This window comes from Thermobia domestica, chromosome 3 (genome assembly GCF_964235325.1).
Source record: "Thermobia domestica chromosome 3, izTheDome1.hap1.1, whole genome shotgun sequence".
Taxonomy (NCBI): Eukaryota; Metazoa; Arthropoda; class Insecta; order Zygentoma; family Lepismatidae; genus Thermobia; species Thermobia domestica.
The window spans coordinates 332,148,953-332,173,821 of NC_137456.1; the positions used below are offsets into that span (position 1 = coordinate 332,148,953).

Below are 24,869 nucleotides of genomic sequence, written 5' to 3' on the forward strand. Positions count from 1 at the left end.
TCATTATCAAGAGTAAACGTCACAGCCGCATATACAACGGCAGAAGCTAGATTGGAATTGTATAAGAATTTAGATCAGCTACAAGAAAAAGTATTATATTTTGACACCGATTCAGTAATTCATACACAAAAACCTGGTGAAAGCACTATCCCAACTGGTGACATTTTAGGTGATCTAACAAATGGATTATTCGAAAATAGTAAAGAAATGTATATCGCAGAATATGTATCAGCTGGTTCGAAGAATTATGCGTTACGTATTTTTGACCACAATACGAATAAGAAGTATCAAGTACGTAAAATACAAGGATTTTCACTAAATTATGATTCTTCCAAAGAGTTATATTTCGATGTGACGAAGTAAGTGATAGTTTATGAGGATGAAAAAAAGAAGAGTCGCCACTAACCACAGAAGGCAAAATTACAAATGAGAAAAAAATGTGCCAAAGGACAGATCATACTATCGTTAGCATTCCGGAAATAAATGTATATAAAACGAAATACGTAAAACGACCTAGAATTCCAAATGCGTATCGAACTGTACGACACACTCCTTAATTCAAAAGAGAAATATAATAAAAACATTTATAAATATATGGTTGCAGAGAAAACTATCATACTCCTTAACATAAGTACGACATGGAAATATTTGTTTTCATGTCTTGTTGCAGAACCAAATGCATGTGGAAAAACTTCCTTTGTAACACGACTACCTTCTAATTAATCACGCATGGTTAATTCAACATTTCGTAATACTTATTGGTACTATGAAGAGTTACAAAATACATAGAGATTTCAATGAAATTAGAGTTCGTTGAAGGATTACCTCAAACAAAACTTTTTACCTGAAAGTGGATCTCATATTGTTATTACTGACGATCATATGTATGAAGTGAACCATTATATAGTTGATTTCTTTACAAAAGGCTTTCATGTTTGTGTTTGTGCACTGTGCACTCAAAGGCATGTGTTTGTGCACTGTCAAATTCACTCGTTATTGAGTCTGTGAGTTTTTGTTAGCCAAATACTTTCATTTCCAATTTTAATCTTTCACCATCCATGTTCATATCACCTTCCTTATTATTATTATGAAGAGACACTCTTGGAAAACTGACGTTCATTTCATTTATAATACTCTCTGCGTCCACACATGTATAAATTCTAGTAAGTACTGATTCTAAGACACTGCGATTGTACACAAGTCAAAATATTCACGTAGCACAACACTGGAAGCTTTACTGTTTTTCACAGCATGCAAAATACAGGGTAAAATTTCCAAGAAGTAAAGCCAATCACTTGAATTCAATTTTGCACTGTTTCGAGCAGCATGAAGCTTTCCTTTCTTCTGTAACATCACTAATTTTTCACCCAATACTTTTCGCAACACCAGTTTGTTATTCTGTCCAAGAGATTTTATAAATGTAATTTTCACTTGAAAGTTAAAATAGTCATAAACAAACGGTGTCAAATTTTTAGATTCTCACATTCTGCCAAATTTAACTTTACTCCAAACACAATTCCTCAATCGGGATTCAAATGTGTCACTATCCAATCCAATACAAATTAGTGTAATTCGTTTTCTATTGAATTAAGACCATATTCAAGAACCGTTGAAGACTACCATTTAGTAAGTACTCGTTTTTAGTATGCATAGTTGGTAGACAAATACTCATAGACCTTTCATTTCAGTAGCTTATGAACACAGACTAATGTCACTATGCATACGGATATCCGTGCACGTACGATCGGCAGGGAAGAAGAAGAAGTGGAAGAATCATGCTTTGTCTTGTTTGAACACGTCCCATATATTTATGAACAAGATACAATCTCAATAAGTTCAAGATCGTGCATGGTATGTCCAGATAAATTAATCTTCATTCCTTTGCATGTTAAACACATCATTCCACTTTGCAAATACGATAAAAATGCACCATTATCTTCCAATTTTTCAGTACAGCGTCCTGGTAAAATTACTGTTTTGTCCTCGTTGAAATGTGACACATGCCTTCCTTCCATTAATTACTGAAATTACCTTAAAGTTTACAATACAAAATGGTACACAAATCTCTAAATCACGCATTTTTTTAAAGGGATCTAATGATTGTGTAGTAAGCTTACCTAATATATTCATTGACGATGTCATCTTTAATTCGATTTTTCTTTCTTCACAACAGCTGCTAACGGAATGATATACACATACACATACGTGTACGTTTTGCGTTCCGTTTACATCATCATTCTACTCACAATCACTACTTTTCATCACGTGATTCTATTATATACGACCTCATGCACACACACACTCACACACATCACGTGTCTCAATACCTCCGTCAAAAAATAGTCATTAAATGCTATATCGCCTTACCAACAAATCAATTTCACGTAGAAACCCAAGGCCAATTCTCCTTTGGCGTGAAAGACCCGGGTTCGATTCCCGGCGGGAGCTCATGTGGTTCGGATTCCACGTTAATCAGTAGGTCCACGTCGCATATAGCCTCGCTGCTGAAAGGAACGCTAAACTAAAATCAACTCAACTCAACCCAAGGCCAAATTCTACCGAGTCTGAGTATCATGAATTCTTCAACATACTGATCATACGCTACGATAGATACACGTGGTAACCAAGGCCAAATTCGACCCAGTTTGGCATAAAATCCAAATCCCGTTGGAAGTTTCGGACTCTGACAGTGAGCGGAGTCTATCACTGTATTAAATAAAGGTACCCATCGCACGACTACAGCCGCATACACACCTACCAACAGCTACAATTCACACAAGAATTTTCCCACGACGGGACGAAGTCAATTATTTCTACCGCGGTGCCCAACCACTAAAGACAACATCAATCCGTTCTTCTTCGTCTGGTAAGTGGATCCTGGTGTAAATATCAGCACTGGTTTCCGAATATAATGCAAACATACGTAGAGCGGACAAACTGGACCAAACCTGCAGCTCTATCGCTCTTTCAGTCGTGAAATGAAGTGGTATTTCCAGTTCACAGTCTGGATGCTAAAGGTTGTTACCGTAAACTGTTGTATACTTGGAAGGAAGGCTGGATATACTGGAGACCCTCCAAAAAACCGCATAAGCATTTGCAAGGTAATTTTGAGGAAATTTTGGAATTTAAAGCCTGGGCCTAAAGTGGATGTTACTACTCCAAAATCTTCAGATACCATAGTCAGGTACAACAACATCGTCATAAAGTAATGGTTTCAAGCTTAAGCAGGATCTGAAGATTTGCATAAACGAAAAATGTTAAATGCAAAATATTTCTGCATGACAAATGTTTCGATGCGTTTCATACTCAGGCATAAATATGCATCATTGGTGCGCCAGTATAGATACAAAATGGTGTACAATCTATTTTTACGTACATATAAATCATATAGTTATTATCTAAATGTTTCTTATAAGAAATTTGAGAACACTGCTCTATAAACTGTTCAAACATTGTAGATCTATCAAAACAATGTCTCTCTGACGAAAATGTGATAATTAAATTAACAAATTTGAATCAATGTAATCCAGTTGATACTGACTAACAAAATTATTCGGAAGGACAACGTATTGAAAACTTTACCTCATGTTCTCAATGGGTCGAAAACGACCCCTGTGACTAAGAACGATATTTCCGATGTGTCATTTTCGACCCACCCTCCGAAAAGTGTACACGTAGGATGCAGATAATTTATTTCAAGAATTTAGTGATTATTCCTCATCACAGAGTACTCCGTAAAAATACCAAGGAAATTCGCCACAAAAATTAATTCGGAAAAATGTGGGTTAATAAGACAGAGAAATAGAAAGAGTCTGACATTAGAAAAGAAGTCAAAGATATCCTAGGATAATTCGTCCTTAGTTACGTTTTATTAATTGGAAAAAGCATTTCAAAAGTGCTACTTAAAACTATAAATAAAATAACGGAAAAATCGTCCATGATGATATTTGAAAGTGTTGTTTTTCCAGAAAATGGCACTAGCAAACAAGAATATTGGGAATCTACTCCGTTAAAAATCAATGAATCTATCTTGTTTGGAATTTGGTGTACACTTAGCACAAAATAAACCGCAGTACAATTGGAACCTTTGCATTTCTAAAATATATGTTTTATGTATACCAGAAATGATGAACTAGTATGTTTATTTTTAAACACATAAATAGTAAATTCATCGATAACCAAACACAAAAAGTGAAATTATTAGAAGAAAAATCTTAATTAGGAAATTATTCGATAAATATAGACATAGGTGCTTATGATAACAAACTAACTTCACTAATTTATTAATGCAGTTGTTAAAACGAATTGAAAAGAAAATTAATATATAGATTCTCTTTTTTACTATGTACAGCTACGACTACCATAACTAGTTACCACTACTGTTACGTAAATAGAAATTGCCCTGCTTATTAAAGATGTGTTTGTGGTATTACGACTTCTAGCATCCTTGTCATACACTTTTTTGGTAGGATTCTTATCAACCGAAAACTAATAGGTCGTATCACACTAAAAATTAGCTGACTTTATTTCTCTGTGGGTAGTATGAGTCTTTAATTTTTGTCTGATGTCGGAAAAGAAATACGAGAATGGGACGAAAATCTAAAGAATACTAGATGAAGTGAAACAAATGCTAGAACTGGTCTTTCCGGAAAGATATTTACACGAAATTGAGACTATAATAATGCAAGGAAGCACGATTTGGCGTGGGGTAAAACTAAAATTCAAGGCTAAAGGTAAATCCAAAGGGAAAAGGTAAACAAGTAATTGGTTTCAAATATTCGTACATTTGTGAAAAATAAATTTTCGTGAAAATAGTGAGAAGTCTGTGCATATCTTACTTAAAGATGCTACCAATTATCTTCTATTACCTATTACTTTATACACCAATAACAATTTACGCATACAATTCCACAATCCAGACATATAACTTACAATATTTTTTTTTTTTTTTTTTGCAGAAATGGGGACAAAAATCACCACGTATTTGCATTATGTCCCATTAATAATATTTTTAACGCATCTTGTCCCATTTTTTTAAACATCCGTTTCTCCGCCTACTGCTGAATAAGCAAGAATATTTATACTTATTACGTGATAAGTTTCCTGCTAGCTCCGGGTCTGAAAGTATCACTATAAAAGAAGTCCAACATTTCTCTGGTGGGAAGTAAAAGCTTTGGTTACGTAACAGTCGTGCACAGTAAGTACACGGTAACGAGTCGAAGCCAGTATCATCACAAATATCGATGTGCTACCACTACTAGTACTTCTAATAATAATAATAATAATAATAATAATAATAATAATAATAATAATAATAATAATATAGAGGAGTTGACTAAAAATATTTGGCATTGGTCTAAAAAAGTGAAATGAATGAAAAGGGAGCAAGATTAATGGATTAAAATGCATATACCCATGCAGTGCTATTTGCAAAGCCTATTATTGTTAGAAAAAATAATGAAGAAATTAAACATTTGAAAACCCGTAATACTTCACTAATAAAGAGTAGAGTTGAAATTCCGCAAAATAGACATTAGAGACCAAAAGTACAGAACAAGTTACTGCATTTCTGCGAACTTTTATCTATAATTGCACAGAAAGTAAAACTTTTTATACTTAACAATTTCTGTTGTGAATAACTAATTGAGCGTAGAAAACATTCTTAATTACGCACAATTGGGCACCATCTTTCGTGAAGGTCCAATTGGACGTAACACATCTTCCAAAGAAATTGTCTTTTCCATGCCGCCATAAGGGAATGATGGAATGACAGCGATGAGCAGAAAGGAGAATGCAACGAATCGATGATTATATAGAAGATGATATTGGGAGTAGCTAAATGAGGAAGCTGACGATCAACAAACGTGGAAGAAACATTTTAGGTCCAAACCTAAAATAAAACGAAAGAATACCTCACTAGCAGTACGACCAGCCAAAAGGAATACTACTTAATAGCTAATAGTATACGTTCCCGCGAGAAGTTTACTATCTCCTTTTAGCAGTAATTATTCATTACAGCTGCAACGTATGAGGTTAGTATGTGTTCAATGTAGATGTTTGCATATTTAATTAGACATTAGTAAATCCACCGAAGTGCCATCAATAAAATGACAATAACCAAACACTCGAGATTAGCCAAAAATACCCAATAACAGGAGTTAGACGTTTGTACCTGAAATATCGATGACAAATTTAAAAATAAGTATTACTATTAACGCCTGGAACGTGTAAGATTAGTATTGTGTAACTATTGACTACTTTAATATTTTAATACCAGTGAAAAAAAAAACTGAAAACTATCAAATATATTTTAGATTCAGTGTTAAAGAATAAACCAAATTCGTAAGTTTTGTTCAAAATAAATTAAGAAACGAATATTCAAACGAAACACTGTGCAAATAAAAAAACTTTAGTCAACTAAATGATTAATTTGATTTTGTGCGCAACTTATCTAAAAATCCATCTAGTACTTACTCTACACTTTTAAGTCAATACGTAAATTTAAAAAGCGTAAAGGGTTCTGGATTATGTAAGTGATGTATATATTCGAGACGGGAAGGTTCAATAGAAACCTCATCCGTATCACATTCACAACTTCCCACCACGATCTACTAAGCCCGTATCTCCTTCAACCCTCCGTGTATTACTATGACCCAACACTCTTTGCAACCACTGTAATCCACCGTCCCTTTCTCTCATCGACTTCTAAGCAACATTTGCTGAGAAAGAGCATACATATCTTCACATTTTCTCTATGTGTTATTTAGTTACACGCAACTTCATTGAATTGAATTTGACGTGGTGAAAGAGAGAGAACACAGAGAACTCTGACATTTTGTTGTTAATTGAAGTGTGAATCCCTATGGTTGATCACACAAACGTTCCCTTGATTCACAGTAACAGTAGAACAACAAATGTTCCTTAAAATACAATTCAAACCACCACACGAAGATAGTTTGAGTTAACCAACTGTTTATTGCCAATCCTTCAAAAAATTAATACTTCATTATTTAATAAACAGGCCACAGCAAAAATAAGCATAAAAAAGTATTTGCCTTCCAACTCATTAAACAATTATAAAGCATCGTTTGCAATGCTTCTCATTAAACTTTGATGTGACAAGTTATTATTAAAAAATGAAGCAACAAAACCTAAAGTTAGAACTTGATGACATTTCGTTACGGATCAAGTATTGCTCACTGGAACTTATAAGCAAAACATTAGGATGCGTTTGTTTGTTTGTTTTTTTTTATTTATATATTTACTTATTTATTCAAATGTTTGCCATTCCATTTACTCAGTTAAAACTAAAGGAAAGAATAGTTAACGAAGTATTGCAAGTTGAAAAAAATATGTATACAAAATGTAATTTATTAAATAAAACATTTAAACGTACCTGACAGCATGAGCATTGCTACCAGCGTCTTGCTTATCATTTTCTTGAACGTCCCCTTCGTGATCATTCTTATATCCAATTTTGGAAGATATCTGATTGCTTGACTCTTGTGTGCTGTTTCTTAAATCGGAGGAATTTGGCTTGATGTTACTGTGAAAACTATTGGACTTTACCGGTACATCAACTGTTGACAAACGCTTGATCAAACATATTGCTTTAGAAGTTAGTTTCCAATCTGATATTGTTTTATTCTCATTACATTCTGGAGCGAAATTCTCTCCGTCCATTGTACTTTCTCGTTCCTTACATTCCAAGCGTATTGCAAGAGGATCTTTATGATCGTCAGAGCTACTAGTACAAAGTTCATAATTACATTCTTGAAATAACACGTTTTCTGTTTTCACTTCAACTTTAATAGGAACGTTTTTTTGTTTCCATTTCAATTTTATTACAACGTTGAAATAATGAGAAGCAATTTCGTTAATATAGAAAATTGTTCAAGTTTGAGATTTGAAATTTTCAGCATTCAATGTTCAAAGGAAAAAAAAGCAAGTCTGAAAGGAATAAGAAAAATATTCGTTTTATTTAACTTTATCATCAAGCTGGGGGAACACAAAGGTAAATGCCAGTTCAGATGAAATTGAGTTAGTGGGTGGAATGGATTGGTATCAGACTAGGGATATAAAAGGTACTGGAACAAGTATTTTAAATTTTTTGAAATTTTGCTACTAATAACAAAATAACGATAGATCTAATTACCAAAAATACAGAACCATAACGAACTACTGAAAAGCTGATCAGTATCCGATTTTTTTTCTTTCTTTTCTCTCTTGATAAATCGAAAACTAAGCTATTTTCCTTTTAACTAACTATATTTAACAAAAACTATCTATATGTAATAAATAGTTTATGTTATGGATATAAATATTTTTTCTTGTTATACGTAAATACATTTTATTTAAGTACGATTTATGCCTTCTTTCTCAGTTTTTCTTAAAGTAACGAATTCTCTACGTACGATCAGTATTGTCTGAAGACAGGCAACTGCTCTACATACCTAGCTTATATTTCTTAAATAAAATATGAAAAGCAATGCTACACAAATTTTACTTAGAAATGGTTTACATTTTCAAGACGTATTATAATATCTTAAAGACAGATCTACTTCTTGTCTCCAGCCTCTCATCCTTAAATACATGTAGCTCTAGCAATTTCTGTTTAAATTTGTTTTGCGTCGTTATTGCGTGCTCTAATTTCCTTTAATATTTTGGTATTTTCGATTTCGAGAATTTAATTGTAATTGGATTATTTTTTATACAGCAACTTATGGTATTTATCGGATAATTAGGCGTATTGGTGTTTAGTGTAAATTTTGGTAGCAATGTTATGTGAAACATCGACCTAGTGGTTAATGTTGGATCCTAACAGCAAATGTTCTTACCAGAAATAAACCAATCTTTCGCGCAGAAGGCGTACAGGCTTATCTAAAGAGCATCTAGAGAGCTGTTAAATAGAGATGTAATGGGGCATATAACAATCTTATTATCGTCTAGCGTACAAATACCTTGAATTAACGAAAGAAAAGAGTACTAAGAGCATAGGTATACGGTATATTTTATTGAACTGAAGCATTTCGTAAAATTATATGTTATTTTTATTTTCGATGCAATTCAGTTTTCCGATATTTAAACATCAAGATCAACATCACAAGATCTTAACACCGAAGAGTCTTATTGTCATATATGCTAACTACAGGTCCTAATTATTTTGTGAATTAAAGTGAGATATAAAGGTGAGAGAAATGTGTTATGCTTTTACTTAACCAAAATTTTAAAACAATTTTATTTTACTAAAATAAATGCCTGCTCATATTAAAAGGTTTCTTAAGATTTAAACAGATATCTCTGTTATTTGGATAGGAAAAGCAATCCTTCTACCATACAAGCAACTGTAGAGTATTTTCCCCATGTTTTATAAATACTGCTTTGAGTCATGTGCGCCTTTTGGTACTTTGTGTAATAGTAGTCAGACAATATTCTCCTAAAACGTCAAAGAAGTTAATTCTACGATAGTGAATGCGTCTTCCTGGAACAACGAATCAACACGAAGGATTTTTCCGATAGGAATCAACTAGGCTTACCAGTTTCAGCAGTATTTCTTACACTGTCAGGGTCATCTGATCTCACAACTGCCACAGTTCATTACTCGAATGATATTAACACACTAAGTTGAGTTGCCTTTGAGCGTCCCTTTCAGCATCGAAGCTTTATCAGACGTGGACCCACTGATTAACGGGAATTCAAAGCCACATGAGCTCAGGACAGAAATTAAACCCGGGTCGCCCACGCCAAAGGCGCGTACGCTAACCGCCTAGCCACGGAGGAGCTCATATTAACACTGAGCGTTAACCACGTATGTATAAGAAGTGGCGGAACATACGGAGATGGCGGCATGTTCCAAATCAAAATTTATTTTATGTTTTCCTTAATACTTTCACAAAGTTAGCAATCTTGTATTATACTCAAGATTTACGATACCGTAATTTAGTTACTACTATCCATTTCATAAAGATACGCCCTTCACTTCGTAATGCTGACCTGATGATCATTCGAAATTTATATTGCATTGTCGTACCTCGTTAGTTATTGCTGAAATGTTGTTATTTCAACACTTAACATATGAAACTTTTCTTTGTATTAGGTAGTGAGAAAAATAGGAATTAATGAAACAGTGCATATTTTATTGTACACTTTTGGTTGGTTAATGTTCATACGACTATATATCGGAAAAGAAATCGTAAAATAATTTCCCGTACGCGATATCTAGGTCAATCTATTAACTTTAACTCCTGAAAATTTCATACTCAATACTTAGCAATTTTAATGTTACTCAGTGAAAGTTGAGACATCATTATCTCTGAGTTGCTGCGATGTATTATTAAAATTTAAAAAAAAAAAAAAAAAAAAACATAGAAGGATCTTTATGTGTCTTTCTTCAAACAAAGTGATAGGTTTATTTTAAAGCCAAACAATGACATATCTCATACGATTTTCTCTATTCTGCGTCATCGCTATCGCAGCTTAAATGGAGTGGAACATTGCCATACTTTCCTGGCGCGTGTGTACGTCTGATGACGATCTTGGCCAGAAGATCGAAACGTCACGTGTAAGCAAGTGCAGTCTTGTTCAGCAGTGTGTTCATTTTTCCTGGCGCGTATTTACTATTCTCAGCTCGACGGGAAGTTAAATTTCTACTGTCCGGCGCGTTTTATAGGAAGTTTTAAAATATCATATCTACATGAGACTTTAAACTAATTTCCTAGAAATTAACAAGATATGCATTAAACGTACGAGTTGTTGAAAATTGGAGAAAAGAACAGTCTATTTTGTTTGGATTGGGTGTGGTCCTCCAAAATTTGTTTCTTTTTGTCAGTTTTTAAACTCATTGCACACAGTAGAAAATACACTTCCACAGAAACAAATGCACTCACAAAGTTTATTACATGATACAACCTTAGTTGATATGCAATACTGAGTTTATACTTCACCGGAAATTTGTCTTCGCAACTAGTGATCGCAGTACTTCACTTTAGTGTCGTACATTTGGAAGCATTTTCCCACGTAAACTGCAACGTCATATATGAAATAATAAACGCTAATTTTTAAAACTTCCTTTCACCGTGCGAGTGCTACGCACTTTGCATCTCCCTTTCTCCCACCCTATTAGGATTTGCGGATATTAGGGAAACCCTGTATGGGTTATGGCCCATTTGCTTCCAGCCTTTTTACCGGGTGAAGATTGGGATGGTCCATCTAGTTCAATGCCTGCTGAATGCAGTTCTTGTGCTAGGTTCGCACAAAAAGTTCGAAGTGAAATATGTTATCCTGCTTTTATCCTGTACAGTATGTGAGCATTGACAAGTGATAAGTCAAACAGCAGAAAAGAACGGCATCTTTTACCACGTGACAGACAAACTAATAACTCTTCCGCAGTTGGTATATAAAGAATGTGTAAAGCTAGCTTCCGTACAACGCATATGTGAATAATTAGTGTAAAATATTTCTTGTTTTCAATTGAAGTAAAACGCTTTCATTTAGAAAACAAAGCTTTTTTGTTTCAGTAATTTTCTATTTCTTAATCTGCAGTCTTACGTGTTGATTCGTTCCTTTTTCTACTATATATCTCCATCCGTAAAACCAGCTGAGATATTTTATACAGGGAACACTACATAGAGAGATCAATTCCCGGAGTACAACTAAACAAGGATTCTGCTTTTACTCGAATTTCATCCCTCGAAGTTACATCAGAATATGCCTTCATATAGCGACCAGGGTTTTTTTTTTTTCTTTCCCGGCGCAACCTCAGGTTCACTCGAACCAGAGGTACTATCTTGTTCATTCCCGGATACACCATTGAGCAAGAAATCATCAATGTCATTACTATTTAACTAATAACCATCTGAGTCGGAATCATTCACCAGTCCTGAAATTTGATTATCATTCAAAATTTTGCTTCTTTTTTCTGTAATACCGCCGCTCATACAACAAATAGACATATTTTTTGAATAAAAACACGAGAAATGCTCAAGAAAATATAAATGCACGTTTGCCCGTTTTATTGCAATCAACACATATGATGTGAGTATATGTGTGTGTACGTTTTTGACGTATACAAACCGTAGGGAAATGTTGAAAACATCATCAGTACTTCCTCATTTACAATATACCATAAACAGCCATCGTCACCTAAAAATTCCATATTGTTCTCATTCAATGAAAGAAAAGAAAACACCCACAAGTTCATCTGGTACATTCGGCCGGGGAATTGATTGCAGAACAACTTGGGTGAAAACGTGATTGCCTAGGCTACATTTCTTTTTTCCCTTTAACATGTTTGTAAGCTCCAAAATGTGGATACTGATAGATCTTAAAGTACAAATGGAGCCATTGTGAATAATGCATGTTCAGAAAGATAGCAGCAGCGATAAGTCAAAACATGTGGCGAAAACGAATGAAGTAATTAGATTAATAGATTTTTGGATGTGCTATGCAAAGTTTCATTTCGATGTTTCATTGAGATAATGCATCCATTGCTATTGTTATTAAGATGATGTGAAAGGTCATGATATCTTACTTTCTTTTTTTATTACATTCATATGGTGTAGGCTCCAGCTGCGAGCTTCCTTAAAGCGAAAAAACAGCACGAGACGGTCCGTACAGCGTTCCCGCAATTCCAGTTACTGTATATAATCACGGGGAATTCAAAGGCTGGGCTGCGATATGACTCTCCACTCACTGCACAGAATGTTGGGATAAACACTTCTCTTTTTATTTTAATAAATGCTCTACAAAGTAAATGCTTTTTCGTTAAAAGTTTCACATATTTGGAACACTAGAATTCCAATTTTTCAAACTATGTTTTCCACGTTTCTCTATCTACAACCGTAAAACAAATCAGAGCGTCAGAGATTTATTTTGAATACACAAAAGTATCAAGTGATGAAAACTGAACTTGTCACCACTTACAGTCTACATATCGTAGTCAGAAAATTATTTAACGTGATATTGTTTCCAATCCAATATATAGTCCTATAAACATTAATCTACGAAAAAAGTATAACAAAATAAGCACTATTTCATTGATTCCGTTTTCTTTTTTCTTTTTTTTTTTTTCACAACACAGTTCAAAGAAAAGTTGTCTGTCTTTGCAATATAAGTTTTGAGTCAACGTCAGGGCAGCACCGCGAAATCAGGGGCCAATTTTTATGTAATGGATAGTACACGATGCGCAAATAGTTCTTATTGTTCTCTTGGTATTTTTACTCGATAGCGACGTCCACGTTGTCTTACGATAAAATGGCGTAAACACGTCTCTGGCGATGTCATATCCTTAAATGCCAAAGAGAAATTTAATGAAAGTGCCGATAATCTTTTTGATACAGAGCCACTTAAAACATTTCAATGTTCTTAGTCCATTTTATCATAATGTACAACAAAACTACGAGCAGCAAACTATTTCTTTGCAACTTATGAAAATTATTTACGAGCCACTGACTGTACAAAGGATTGGACCGCTGAGGGAAATTTTCCATGATATAGAATTTCTGGGCTAATTTTACGAAAACAAATTTATGGAAAATTCTAGAATTCTAACAATTCTACCACTACTTCTCTAAAGAAACATGCTCATATTTTTCCATTTTTTATAAAAGGTTCACATCATGAATAGTTACAATGTAGTAAGGTGAAATGCTGATTTTTTTAACACTATTATAAATAAACAAAATACAATATGTAAAGTATAGTGCACGTGATCCCTTCTTCCATATATGTCTCGTTAACCTATTATATTTTGTGAACTTAGTGCAATACGTAATGACATTTTTGATATTGCCATATTCTTCCATTACAAATTATGACATAAAAAATAAAGAGGAAACGTCAAACCTTCACGTGCTGTATGATACATAATTTTTCCGTATCTAGGTTTAGAAACCTAATTGTTTTAATGAAAAGAAGAAAGGTCATTTAGACGAAAGAGGCCAAATGTTTAGAAGCTAATCAAATATAGCATTAATATAAATTAGCGAATTATAACTCTTTTCATGATTCTACGCAAATCCTGCTCTCCATCAAATAAACATCATCCTTAAAAAAATGGGAATGCCTTTGCCGCAATTTACCACTTTTATCGCTTATAAGCAAATGCAGTGCTTTTGATGCCCATGGTCCTACGAACGTACAAGCGAACTGCGGCGGGGATCTACCAGATTCGTACTATGTAACTTACGTACATAACATTCATACTCTTTGGTAGCCACATAGCACAGTTTTATTTGTCTATTTTGCATTCAATCTCCTTTTATTGAACCCAATATTTAAACGCAAGTCGTAAGAGTATTTACTTCTTTCAACAATTATTTCTGGTGGATCCTGTGAATTTCATCAATATTAAGTAGGATATTCTCATACGGCACGGAGAAAAATATGGACAATGAGAAAAACTGTATGAAATAAAAAATTTCTTTCTAAAATATCTACTTGAGTTATATACAAATTCACGTTGGCACATTGTGCATTTAGAAATTATACCAACTCAAGTTAGCATATTTTCTTCTCTTTTTCTCTAAAAGCACTAGCGGTTAAAGACATTGGTGTCCCAGATATAGATCCTACCAACAATTAAGAACTCGTTCTATCTATGGCTGATATGGAGAATTGGGAAAACTTTACAATACACGCCCCACCTGCGAATCGAAGAGTAGGGCTGCTTTAAAACAGTATACTAAACTAGGATAGAGCAGAATAGGAAAGATTCTAGAAGACAGGTCCTCCCTATATAGGTTAGACATAGGTTGATTCCTTTGTGTACCAAAATTTAATATTTAATTAAAATAGTATTGCCGAGCGAGCGACAGCGAGTGAAGGCGGCTTAGAAGCCCGTAAGGCACGTTGTTTTCGGTCTTTAATACAACGAAATGGAAAGGGGGACCTGTGTTCTAGAACCTTGCCAGTAGAATATGATAGGGGCAAGCAGGATTTGGGTAGGAACGAGTTAGCTTGAAATTAAAGAAGTTTTGATCCATTTTCATAAAATTAATAGTGTAATTTTTGTTTTTCAGTATACCAGCTGGAGCGGGCACTGTAAAGTCAACCCGGAGGATTCTTATATTAAAACTAAATTGTAGGCATGTTATCGGCTTCTATGACAAGGTGTCACACACATTCAACGCTCCCTCATCTTCGCCACACCTTTCTCTCCATAATACCACGTTGAAGTTCAGACACAATGTTGACAATAGGAGTTTTCGCTTAAGTGTAGAGTTGCCTCTACAGTCTCCATCCTACAAAAAAGCAGTACATTAAAATATGCAGTTTTACTATACAGATCCATTGTATAAGCAGTAGTAGTAGTGTAGAAGTAGGAACGGGTTCGTTGCTTTCTGTTGTCGACACAAAATGGGCATGTCGCTGAGGCATCGAACCTTCCGCGTCTTAAAAATAGTACCCACTTCCACATCTTTTCTAGTATAAAGCATAATTTTATTGCCAAACCTACACACACAAACATCACATAAGAACTCGAAATCATTTCTTACCTCATCTCTCCTGTAAATTTTCCTAATTTTTATAAAAAACGGAAGGGCAGCTCTAAGATTCCCTTAAGGTAGCCAATTGCCTCGTCATCTAATTAGTGACGCGCATGAATGGATTAACGAGATTCCCACTGTCCCTATCTACTATCTAGCGAAACCACAGCCAAGGGAACGGGCTTGGAAAAATTAGCGGGAAAAGAAGACCCTGTTCATCTTGACTCTACTCTGATTTCCATACAGTATGTATGATAATATAAACTGTAGCACAAAAGATTTAACTCCCCATACCAGAGAACGACATTCAGTCAGTTTCTCTTCCTCTCTTCATACGACTATTATCAGTCAAATAGGTCGGTGCACCAGCTTTCTATACATATGTGCTAATATTGTTAATTGGTCAAATGTATACCTCAAACAGAGGATTTATGATTGAAAAACAAAAAAAATAATATACAGGACACAATCGGGAAGAATTGACATAAGTCGAGAAAAAAGTAAAAATCAGGAAAAGGTCAAAGTCGGGAAAGGAGTTCAGACAGGGAAAGAGGGCGAAATGCCGAGGTGAACAGGGCAAAAAAGTAGAGGAAAGTGTAAAATGAAAATAGAAAAGAGAAAGAATATTAAAAATAAGGGAATGTATGTGCGTGTAAATGGAACAGAAAGTGTAAGTGTAGTGTAGGTGAATCACTGGGCCCACTTAACTTCCTTCCTATTGAAGCACAACCAGCTACGAAGCATGCACTATCACAGCCACTGCCGAACTCTCCAGTGAGTTTCATAAGAAACGCTCACAAAGACGCAGGGTGCCAGGACGATATAAATTATTTGTTCCCGATAGAAGAATGTGTAATGACAATGGAGACGTTCAGTAAAAGTTTGGATTATAGCAACACTATACTTGCCATACACTTCAAAACATTTATGATAACAGTTACGTTGCCTAAAATAAAAACATGTTTTCATGAATATCATGCTCCATTTAAATTTCAATTTTACAGTATAATTTTTTCGCTGCCAATAAAAACATTCTTTGGAAAAAAACGGGCATTTTCGGTAACGGTTTGCGTAAACGCAAAGAGAATATTACGATAATGGAGATGGTAGTGAATGACATTTTCCTTTTTTATGTGTGTTGAGTTACTGTACGCAGAATATTTGAAGACACTGAATGAGCCTCAGCATGAATTAGTGTTACACAATTATTTTTTTTTAACCGATGGCCTTCAGTTTCATGAATATTTCTTATTAGTATCGGGAAACCCAACAATTGGTTAATAACCTAAAGTTAACTATAACAAATTGAAATCGTTATACTTTTTTAAATTAGTCTTAATGCTTCATTCAATACAATTTAATAACAATACTGCATTAAGAACCCAATTAAGCCGTTTAATGTCTCTAGCATAAAAATTCAACGTGACTCACCTACAAGGACGTCAATTCTGAGGGGCCTGGGCTCCCCAATGCCCCATGTGTTTTATAAATATATATTTTATTCATATACCTATTTATATTAATACCTTGAATTTAATTTCTCATAATAACCTCATAAATGCCTTCTTAGACTCTTGTCTGCAACAAAACACACATATGAACGACCCACCTCCAAAGTTACAAAGAAATAGACGCCCTTGCTCGCAGTGATTCCAGTTCAATATATATATTTAAAAAACAAACAATCTGAAGAAAATTATTCATATAGTCGTTAATAGTCGACATGAGAAGGTTACTTGTTCTACACTAATATTTACTACTTTGCTATACACAAGTGCAAGTGTAAATACTTAATCTACCGGGTATCTAAATTAAATGTTGATATGCCATCTACTAGAAACTTTATAACAACAATCACATTATAAGCAGCAGTAAAAGTGTGAGGGAATGCGGGCAATCTCCGAAAAAAATATGTATGTCGACCTTCCACTTCATATAAAAATAATACAATGGGCAAAAATTGACAGCGGCGGCCCTAGAGGGGGCGAGGAGGTGCTACCACCACACACATTTTTTTTCTTACCCCTCCTTCGATCCCCCATTTTTGTACGTGCAACCGGTGAACTCCTAATCACGAACTACTGCTATAGAATTTGCCACTGAAGTCTATATGACATTGAAATCTTCGTTCTTCATTCACATATTTATAGATATAGAAGCTTCTCTTATTCATTAACACATTGTTTAATGCAGGTTCTAATCTGTAATTAATTAAACCCTACTCAGTATGACTAACCACTGAGTGTTTCCATGTTTTACGTTGAACATTTTATAATTCCTTTGTACTTCCGTCTATTGATAAATATTGATAAACCGCAGCCACATATGTGTAATAAAGTTAATACTGTTACTACGTGTATAACTGAGAAATGTATTTTGTGGTAAATTTCACAGGAAAAGAATTATAAATACGTAAATTACAATGAGTAAAACAAAATGTTGGTAAATGAACAAGAAAGATTTTTGCGTAATATTGTTCTTATTTACTGCCCTTTTCTCATGAAATTTACCACATACATATCTTTGCCGATTATATACATACTAACATTATAAGAATACAGGGGATCGTTATCAAATTATATTGTATTCGTACAATAACATATTTATAGACATGCGACAACCATTTTGGACATGATGTGTATTTTTATAGCACGTATGCTTTGGGCATACGTGCTTCTAACATTTACAATTCACTTTATTGTATGTGTATGATATGCTTCTTTCAATATTTGTTGTAAGTTTATGTTCCTGTGTTGTGTTTATATTAAAGTGTGTCCAGAAACGTGCCGATGTTCATTTACTACACACAAGCATAAAGCTGTGCAATCAGAAATAAATTGAATTGGTAGAAGCTCAGAATTAAATAATGATAATAGACTAATAATAATAGTTAAACCAAAACAGTGTGGTTGCCTAGCCTCCCCCTTTTTTTGCCTTCCCTCTTGTCTCCTACTATTACGAGCCTAGCGCCGCGACTGAAGATAGACACGGGGGTACAGCGTGACGTCATGCGCCACACTACCTTTCAAGATACACTTTTAGCCCTGATTATAAGTATACTAATATTTCAAACTTTTATTTAAAAAATTTGCATAATTTCAAAATACAATTATTATTATTATTAGACACTAACTAACTAACTAATTCTATGGCCTATGGAACTTCCACTCTCAAAGTACTCCACTGACTTCTATCCTTAGTCAATTGGATCCAGTTTCTACTTTGTATTCCTTTCTCTGCGAGATCCATCTTAATATTGTTCTCCCATCTGCGCCTAGGTCTTCCTAATGGTCGTTTTCCGATGGGTCTTCCAGTCAAGACTTTGAAAGTGTTTCTACTTTCTTCGATTCTAGCTACATGACCTACCCACCTAAGCCTCCTACACTTGACGACCCTAACAATATTGGGCAAACCCTATAAATTATGTAGTTGCTCGTTATGAAGTTTCCGCCATTCCGCATTCCCGTTCCTCTTGGATTCGAATATTACTCTCAGGATCTTGTTCTCAAATGCTTTCAGTCTATGTTCTTCCCTCAGAGTAAGTGACCATGTTTCGCAGCCATACAGAAAAACAGGCATAATTATCGTTTTATATCTTTAAGCTTCAAATTCCTCGACAGAATTCGCGACGACAAGAGATTTTGAACCGAATAGTAACACGAATTCCCTGCTTTTAGTCGACATTTAATTTTTTGGTGAACATGATTTTCCTCTGTTACTATTGATCCTAGATATTTGAAAGCATCCACTTTATCAAAAGTATTATTCAATATTTTAACTCGTCCACAATTTGCTGTATTACGATCCCGATGCACTTCCATGTATTTAGTTTTCTCTGCATTTACTTCTAAACCAATGTCCCTGCTAGCGTTTAATAAGATCTCTGCATTTCTTTCTATTGTTCTCCTATCATCCCCTATTAAATTTACATCATCAGCATATGCCATAACCTGATGAATACCGTTCAACCCTAGGCCCTGGTTGCTATCTTTGATTTTCCTTATAGCGTATTCCGGAACGAAGTTAAATAATAATGGCGACAACGCATTTCCTTGTTTCAGGCCATTTTCGACGTGAAAGCTCGTGGACAAAAATTTTCCTGCCCGGACTTTATTTTGGGATTCATTTAAACATATCTTAATTGTTCTAATTAGCTTTCTCGATATTACAAGTTCTGTAAGAACGATGTATAATGTTTCTCTCTTAACCGAGTCGTACGCCTTTCTAAAATCAATAAATAATTGATGTACCAGGGTATTGTGTTCCCAATTTGTTTTTCGAATGTTCGGCGAATGGTAAATATTTGGTCGATAGTTAATCGATTTTGTCTAAATCCGCACTGATACTCTCCAATAATTTCATTGAGTAGACGGTTAATCTTGCTAATAGAATATTTGTAAGGGTTTTATAGGATTTTGACAGAAAAGAAATGCTTCGATAATTATTACAGTCAGTTTTGTCGCCTGTCTTGTGAATTGGAACAATGATTGATTCTTTCAACTCTTGTGGCAATTCTTCCTTGTTCCAGATAAGGAGAATGAGTTTGTGTATCTTGTTCCACAATTTTTCGCCACCAGCTAAAATTAAATAAGCCGGAATTTCATCTACACCCGGAGATTTGTGTTTCTTTAATTTCTTTAGAGCGGTTTCTGTTTCTATTCGGTTGGGTTCTGGAATATACGGTTCTGCGGTGTGTATCTCTTTTTCCCCACGAACATTAGGATTTGGCTGCGTGTTCAGCAAATCGTCAAAGAAATATTTCCATCTATTTGACATGCTATTCGTATCAGAGGGAACAATACTTTCAGCTCCCTTTAATATATAAGCACGAGATTGATAGTCTATCTTAAATTCGCTGATCTTCTTATGCATGTTCGGAATGTTTTTATTTTTACTATTATCTTCAATTTCCTTAATTTCAGTTTTCAAAAAAAAAAACGCGTTTCTTTGTTCTAAAACTTTTGAAATTTTCCTGCCTGGTATTTGCGAAATTTTGTGTAGTTATTTCATTCGGATTTTGTAGCCTACGTAATTTTGCATGTTTTCTCTTCTCTGCTAGTTTAGTGAATTCCTGGTCGAACCATGGTTTGTTCCTACGTATTTCCGCGTATCTTAATTTTTGTTTTCCTGAAATTTTAATGCTATCTCTAATTTCATTCCAAGTATCCTGAACACTAGTGCACTCCGAATCTTCCACAGCCGAGAATCTATTCGAAACTTCAGTCTGCTATTCCTCTCTTACCTGACTCTCTTCTAATTTCTTTAAATTAAATCTCTCCGTTTTCGGACACTGAATATTACCTTTATTCTACGATAATCTCTCTCGAATCATCGCTGCTACCAGGTAGTGATCAGTGTCACAATCAGCCTCTCTAAACGACCGGACATCAATTATGCTAGATTGCTTTCTTCTATCTACTAAAACGTGATCAATTTGATTATGTGTTTTTGCGTCTGGTGATGTCCAAGTGTATTTATGATCGTCGCGATGTGGGAAGTTCACTAGTCTAACACCGTTGTCATTACTTTCCTTCTGCAGACTTTCGTTCCCTATAATCGGTTTGAAAATATCCTCTCGTGCTGCCTTCGCATTGAAATCCCCTAATAGAATTTTCATATTTTATCGTGGGAGTTGGTCAAATATCCGTTCCACTTCCACGTAAAAACTATCTTTTATATCGTCATCCTTATCTTCAGTTGGGGCATGTACATTTAAAACAATATCACTCCACCATCCCTTAAGAGCAATAAAAGAACATAATAGACATAACGTGGGACGTTAAACTTTATTATTTCATTTTCAAACTTCTATTTCAAGATTTGTGATAATTTTAACACATAAATATTATCAGATATTCCATGTTTTCTACGTCAACGATCTCACCGTTCGAAACGTAGCATTTATTAAACGACACGTGAAATGTAAACTATTGACCAGTTTGCAAACTGTCATAATAGATGGATAAGATGGCCTTAAAAGGAGAGATGAGTTAAAATGGTCAATATCAAACACTCTTTTACTCAAAAGCCAAACGTTAATCATGTCACATTGAGATATATATTTTTAAAAACGCCTGCTTCTGTTAAAATGAAGAACTACCTGAAATGAAGATAACGTCACACAATTAGCTCTGTCACTCAACTTATGCTCATTAGTTCATATATAAAATCATTTTCTCTATTAAAGAGAATCAGTCAATTGTAAATTTAACCCTTTCACAGAGGAAGTCGACTTTTGTCGACAGAACCAAATTTCCTTAACATGCGAATGTCTACTATAGTCGACGTGTTAAAATGTGTTTGTCCGTATCTTGGCTTTGTCCAGAGTAGTCGCCAAAGTTGTACCGTTCATTTTTGTTTGTTTTCTATTGTTTTCGATAAACAATAGAAATCACACAGAAAACCTTTGGCGACTACAATCGCCATACCAAGATACAGACAAATTTTAACACGTCGACTATAATCGACATTCGCAGGTTAGGGATTTTTTTTCCGTCGCCTTCCACAGTGAAAGGGTTAACAAACAGAAATTTACTGTCCAAAATATTTGATAACATAAATAATGCAACTTCTATGTACAAAAACTCATGCTCTGATTAAATTATCAATTTCATGATTCCTTTTATTCCATTTTTTGCTGATTTTATAAATGTTCGATATGGGACATTATCTTACTCCCATGCAAAAATTTCGATCTCATCAGAAACAGCTACTTAACAAGAAAAGAAAAAGAACTGAAATTATTCATAGCAATCGGCATTTGTCAAAAGGAGAAACTACCTGAAATTGAGACAACGTCACATAAATAGCTCTGCCACTCAAGTTTAAATGCTTTGTAGCGTCTCGGATTATACTTTAAAAATCACGGATAACACAATTGAACAAAACAAAAACTCAAATACGAAATGCAATCAGGTGCCTATCAGGACCGCTCTTCATGAAGGCTAGGGCCCGATTTTAAAATTTTAAATAGAAACCTTATTCGATAATCTTCAAACACTAAATGGACTTGTGACAAAAGATTTTTCATATCATTCACCGTATTCAAAATGGCAACCAAGACATGATGCTTGTATCAAACAAAACGTCCAGTACTACTAATGTGAAAATGGTTGGAGATAAACGAACAGAACAGAAAGTGAAACAGTAAAATGGCATAGTGCACGTCGAATGATGTCGCGGTGATCCCAAGGCCACCTTTCAAGGAGGGCCCAGGGCCTAACTTCAAAATTGTCAATAGAAACATGGGTCAAGTGATATCTCGTTCAATACATCATTAAAAACTAAGAGGCGTTGTAGCAAAAAAAAAAAAATTCATATCAGTAATCGCATTCAAAATGGCCGCCAAGTCATGGTGCCTGTATCAGATAAAACCTCCAGTACGAATAATATAAAAACGGTTGAAATAAATAACCGAACAACAACTCCCGGTGATTTCCTATACGAGTTTTATTCTGTTCATTTCTCTGCAACCGTTTTCATATTAGCGTACTGGACGTTTTATCTGCTACAGGCACTATGTGTTGGCGACCATTTCGGAAACGGTGACAGATATGAACATTTTTTGCCACAACACTGTTTAGTGTTTGAAAATCTATCGAACGAGGTATCACTTGACCCATGTTTCCACTTAAAAGTGTAACGTTGGACCTTGGGGGCACCGCGACATCATCATTCGACGTGCCCCATGATATTTTTCTGTTTAGTTTTTCGTTGTGATCATTTATCTCCAACCGTTTTCATATTTGTGTTAGGCCCTGGGTCCGCATGAAGTGTGGCCTTGGGCAGCACAGCGACAACATCATTCCACCTTCCCCATGATATTTTCCCGTTTCGTTTTTCATTCTGTTCATTTATCTAAAACCGTTTTCATATTAGTGTACTGGACGTTTTATCTGATACAGGCGCCATGTCTTGGCGACCATTTTGAATACAATGACTGACACAAAAAATCTTTTGGACATCTCTGTTTAGTGTTTGAAGATCTATCGAATGAGATATCACTCAACGCACGTTTCCATTTAAAATTTTAAAGTTGGACCTTGGGGGAACCGCGACAACAATATTTGATGTGTCCCATTGCATTTAACATTTGAGTTTTTGTTGGGTTCATTTATACTCACCCGTTTTCGAGATATCTCCGTGGAAAGGTTAAAATGGGTCACCAATATATATATATATATATATATATATATAGTGGCAGATCCTGGATATGATCAAGGGAAGGGCTAAACCATAGTTTCCAGCTTTATCCAGTGTAAAACAGGATTGAAGTCCATTTTATCCAATGTATACCTGAGGGCCAAGTAGTACGCCCCCCTCTTGGCGCGAATGACTCACCCTCACTCTCTTTTATGACCGGGATTTTTGTAATTTGTTTCCTTTTGAGGGTAAGATAAGTGCTTTGATACCTGATTCTGATTGGTTAACAGATGTCACGCGATCTTAGACCCTGGGAAATTTGAAATTCGTTCCCTTTTAGGGTAACGTGAATGATTTGGTACCACGATGCTGATAGGTTGATAGAGGTCACGTAATCTTAGGCTCTGGGATTTTTGTTTTGAATTCGTTCCCTTTTACGGGTAAGATGAGTGCTTTGATACCTGATTCTTATTGGTTGATTGAGGTCACGTGATTTTAAGCTCTGAGATTTTAAAATTCGTTTCCTTTTACGGGTAAGATGAGTGCTTTGATACCTGATTCTTATTGGCTGGTAGAGGTCACGTGATCTTAGACCTTGGGATTTTTGAAATTCAGGTATCCCTCGATTCTGATTGGTTGATAGAAGTCACATGATCTTAGACCCGCCACACGGTGAACAGGTTACATGGTATAACATGGGGGAAATACCTCACTCATTTGTTTCCTGTTACGGATAAGATGAATGTTTTGGTACCTCAATTTTGATTGGTTGATAGAAGTCACATGATCTTAGCCCCCAGCCCATGAGGGAAATACAGAGTGATATGACGGTGATCACTAGGGTTAGGATTTTATTGCACTATAAATGCGGGGAAAATGCAAAATAAAAAATGCAATTATGCACTAAAAATCTAAAAAAATGCACTATAATTTGAAGAAAATGCTTTTACAGAGAATCATCCGTTACTATGTATTAATGCATTACCTATATATGTGGTTCTACTCTGTTGTGTTTTTCTCAAAAGTTGCACCCAATACTGAGTTGCAATAAACAACAAAAACAAATATGAAGGTTGGTTTTCGAACTGGAATGCATGGCGGTTGTCTGCAAATAACGATTTGTACATTGAAAAGGTTCTTTCAGTTTCTACAGAAACCACCGTAGCATATTCGAAATAGACCATATCACTAATTCCTAGATTACTTTCTAATTTGAGCAGTACACATTTTCTGCCTGAAAGA

The 24,869-nt window shown here is 34.9% G+C and overlaps 1 protein-coding gene across 1 annotated transcript in view; it reads right to left on the reverse strand.

Moving 5' to 3' along the window:
- The window catches only part of LOC145681218 (uncharacterized), a 30,196-nt gene extending 14,102 nt beyond the window's left edge, over nt 1-16,094 (reverse strand). The window contains exons 1-2 of the mRNA XM_081752756.1: nt 15,495-16,094; nt 7,397-7,950 (exon numbers count right to left, since the gene is read on the reverse strand). Of these exons, the coding sequence (XP_081608882.1) occupies nt 7,397-7,683 (287 nt within the window). The 5' untranslated portion in view covers nt 7,684-7,950; nt 15,495-16,094. The remainder of the gene's footprint in view (nt 1-7,396; nt 7,951-15,494) is intronic.
- Between the last annotated feature and the right edge of the window lie 8,775 nt (nt 16,095-24,869).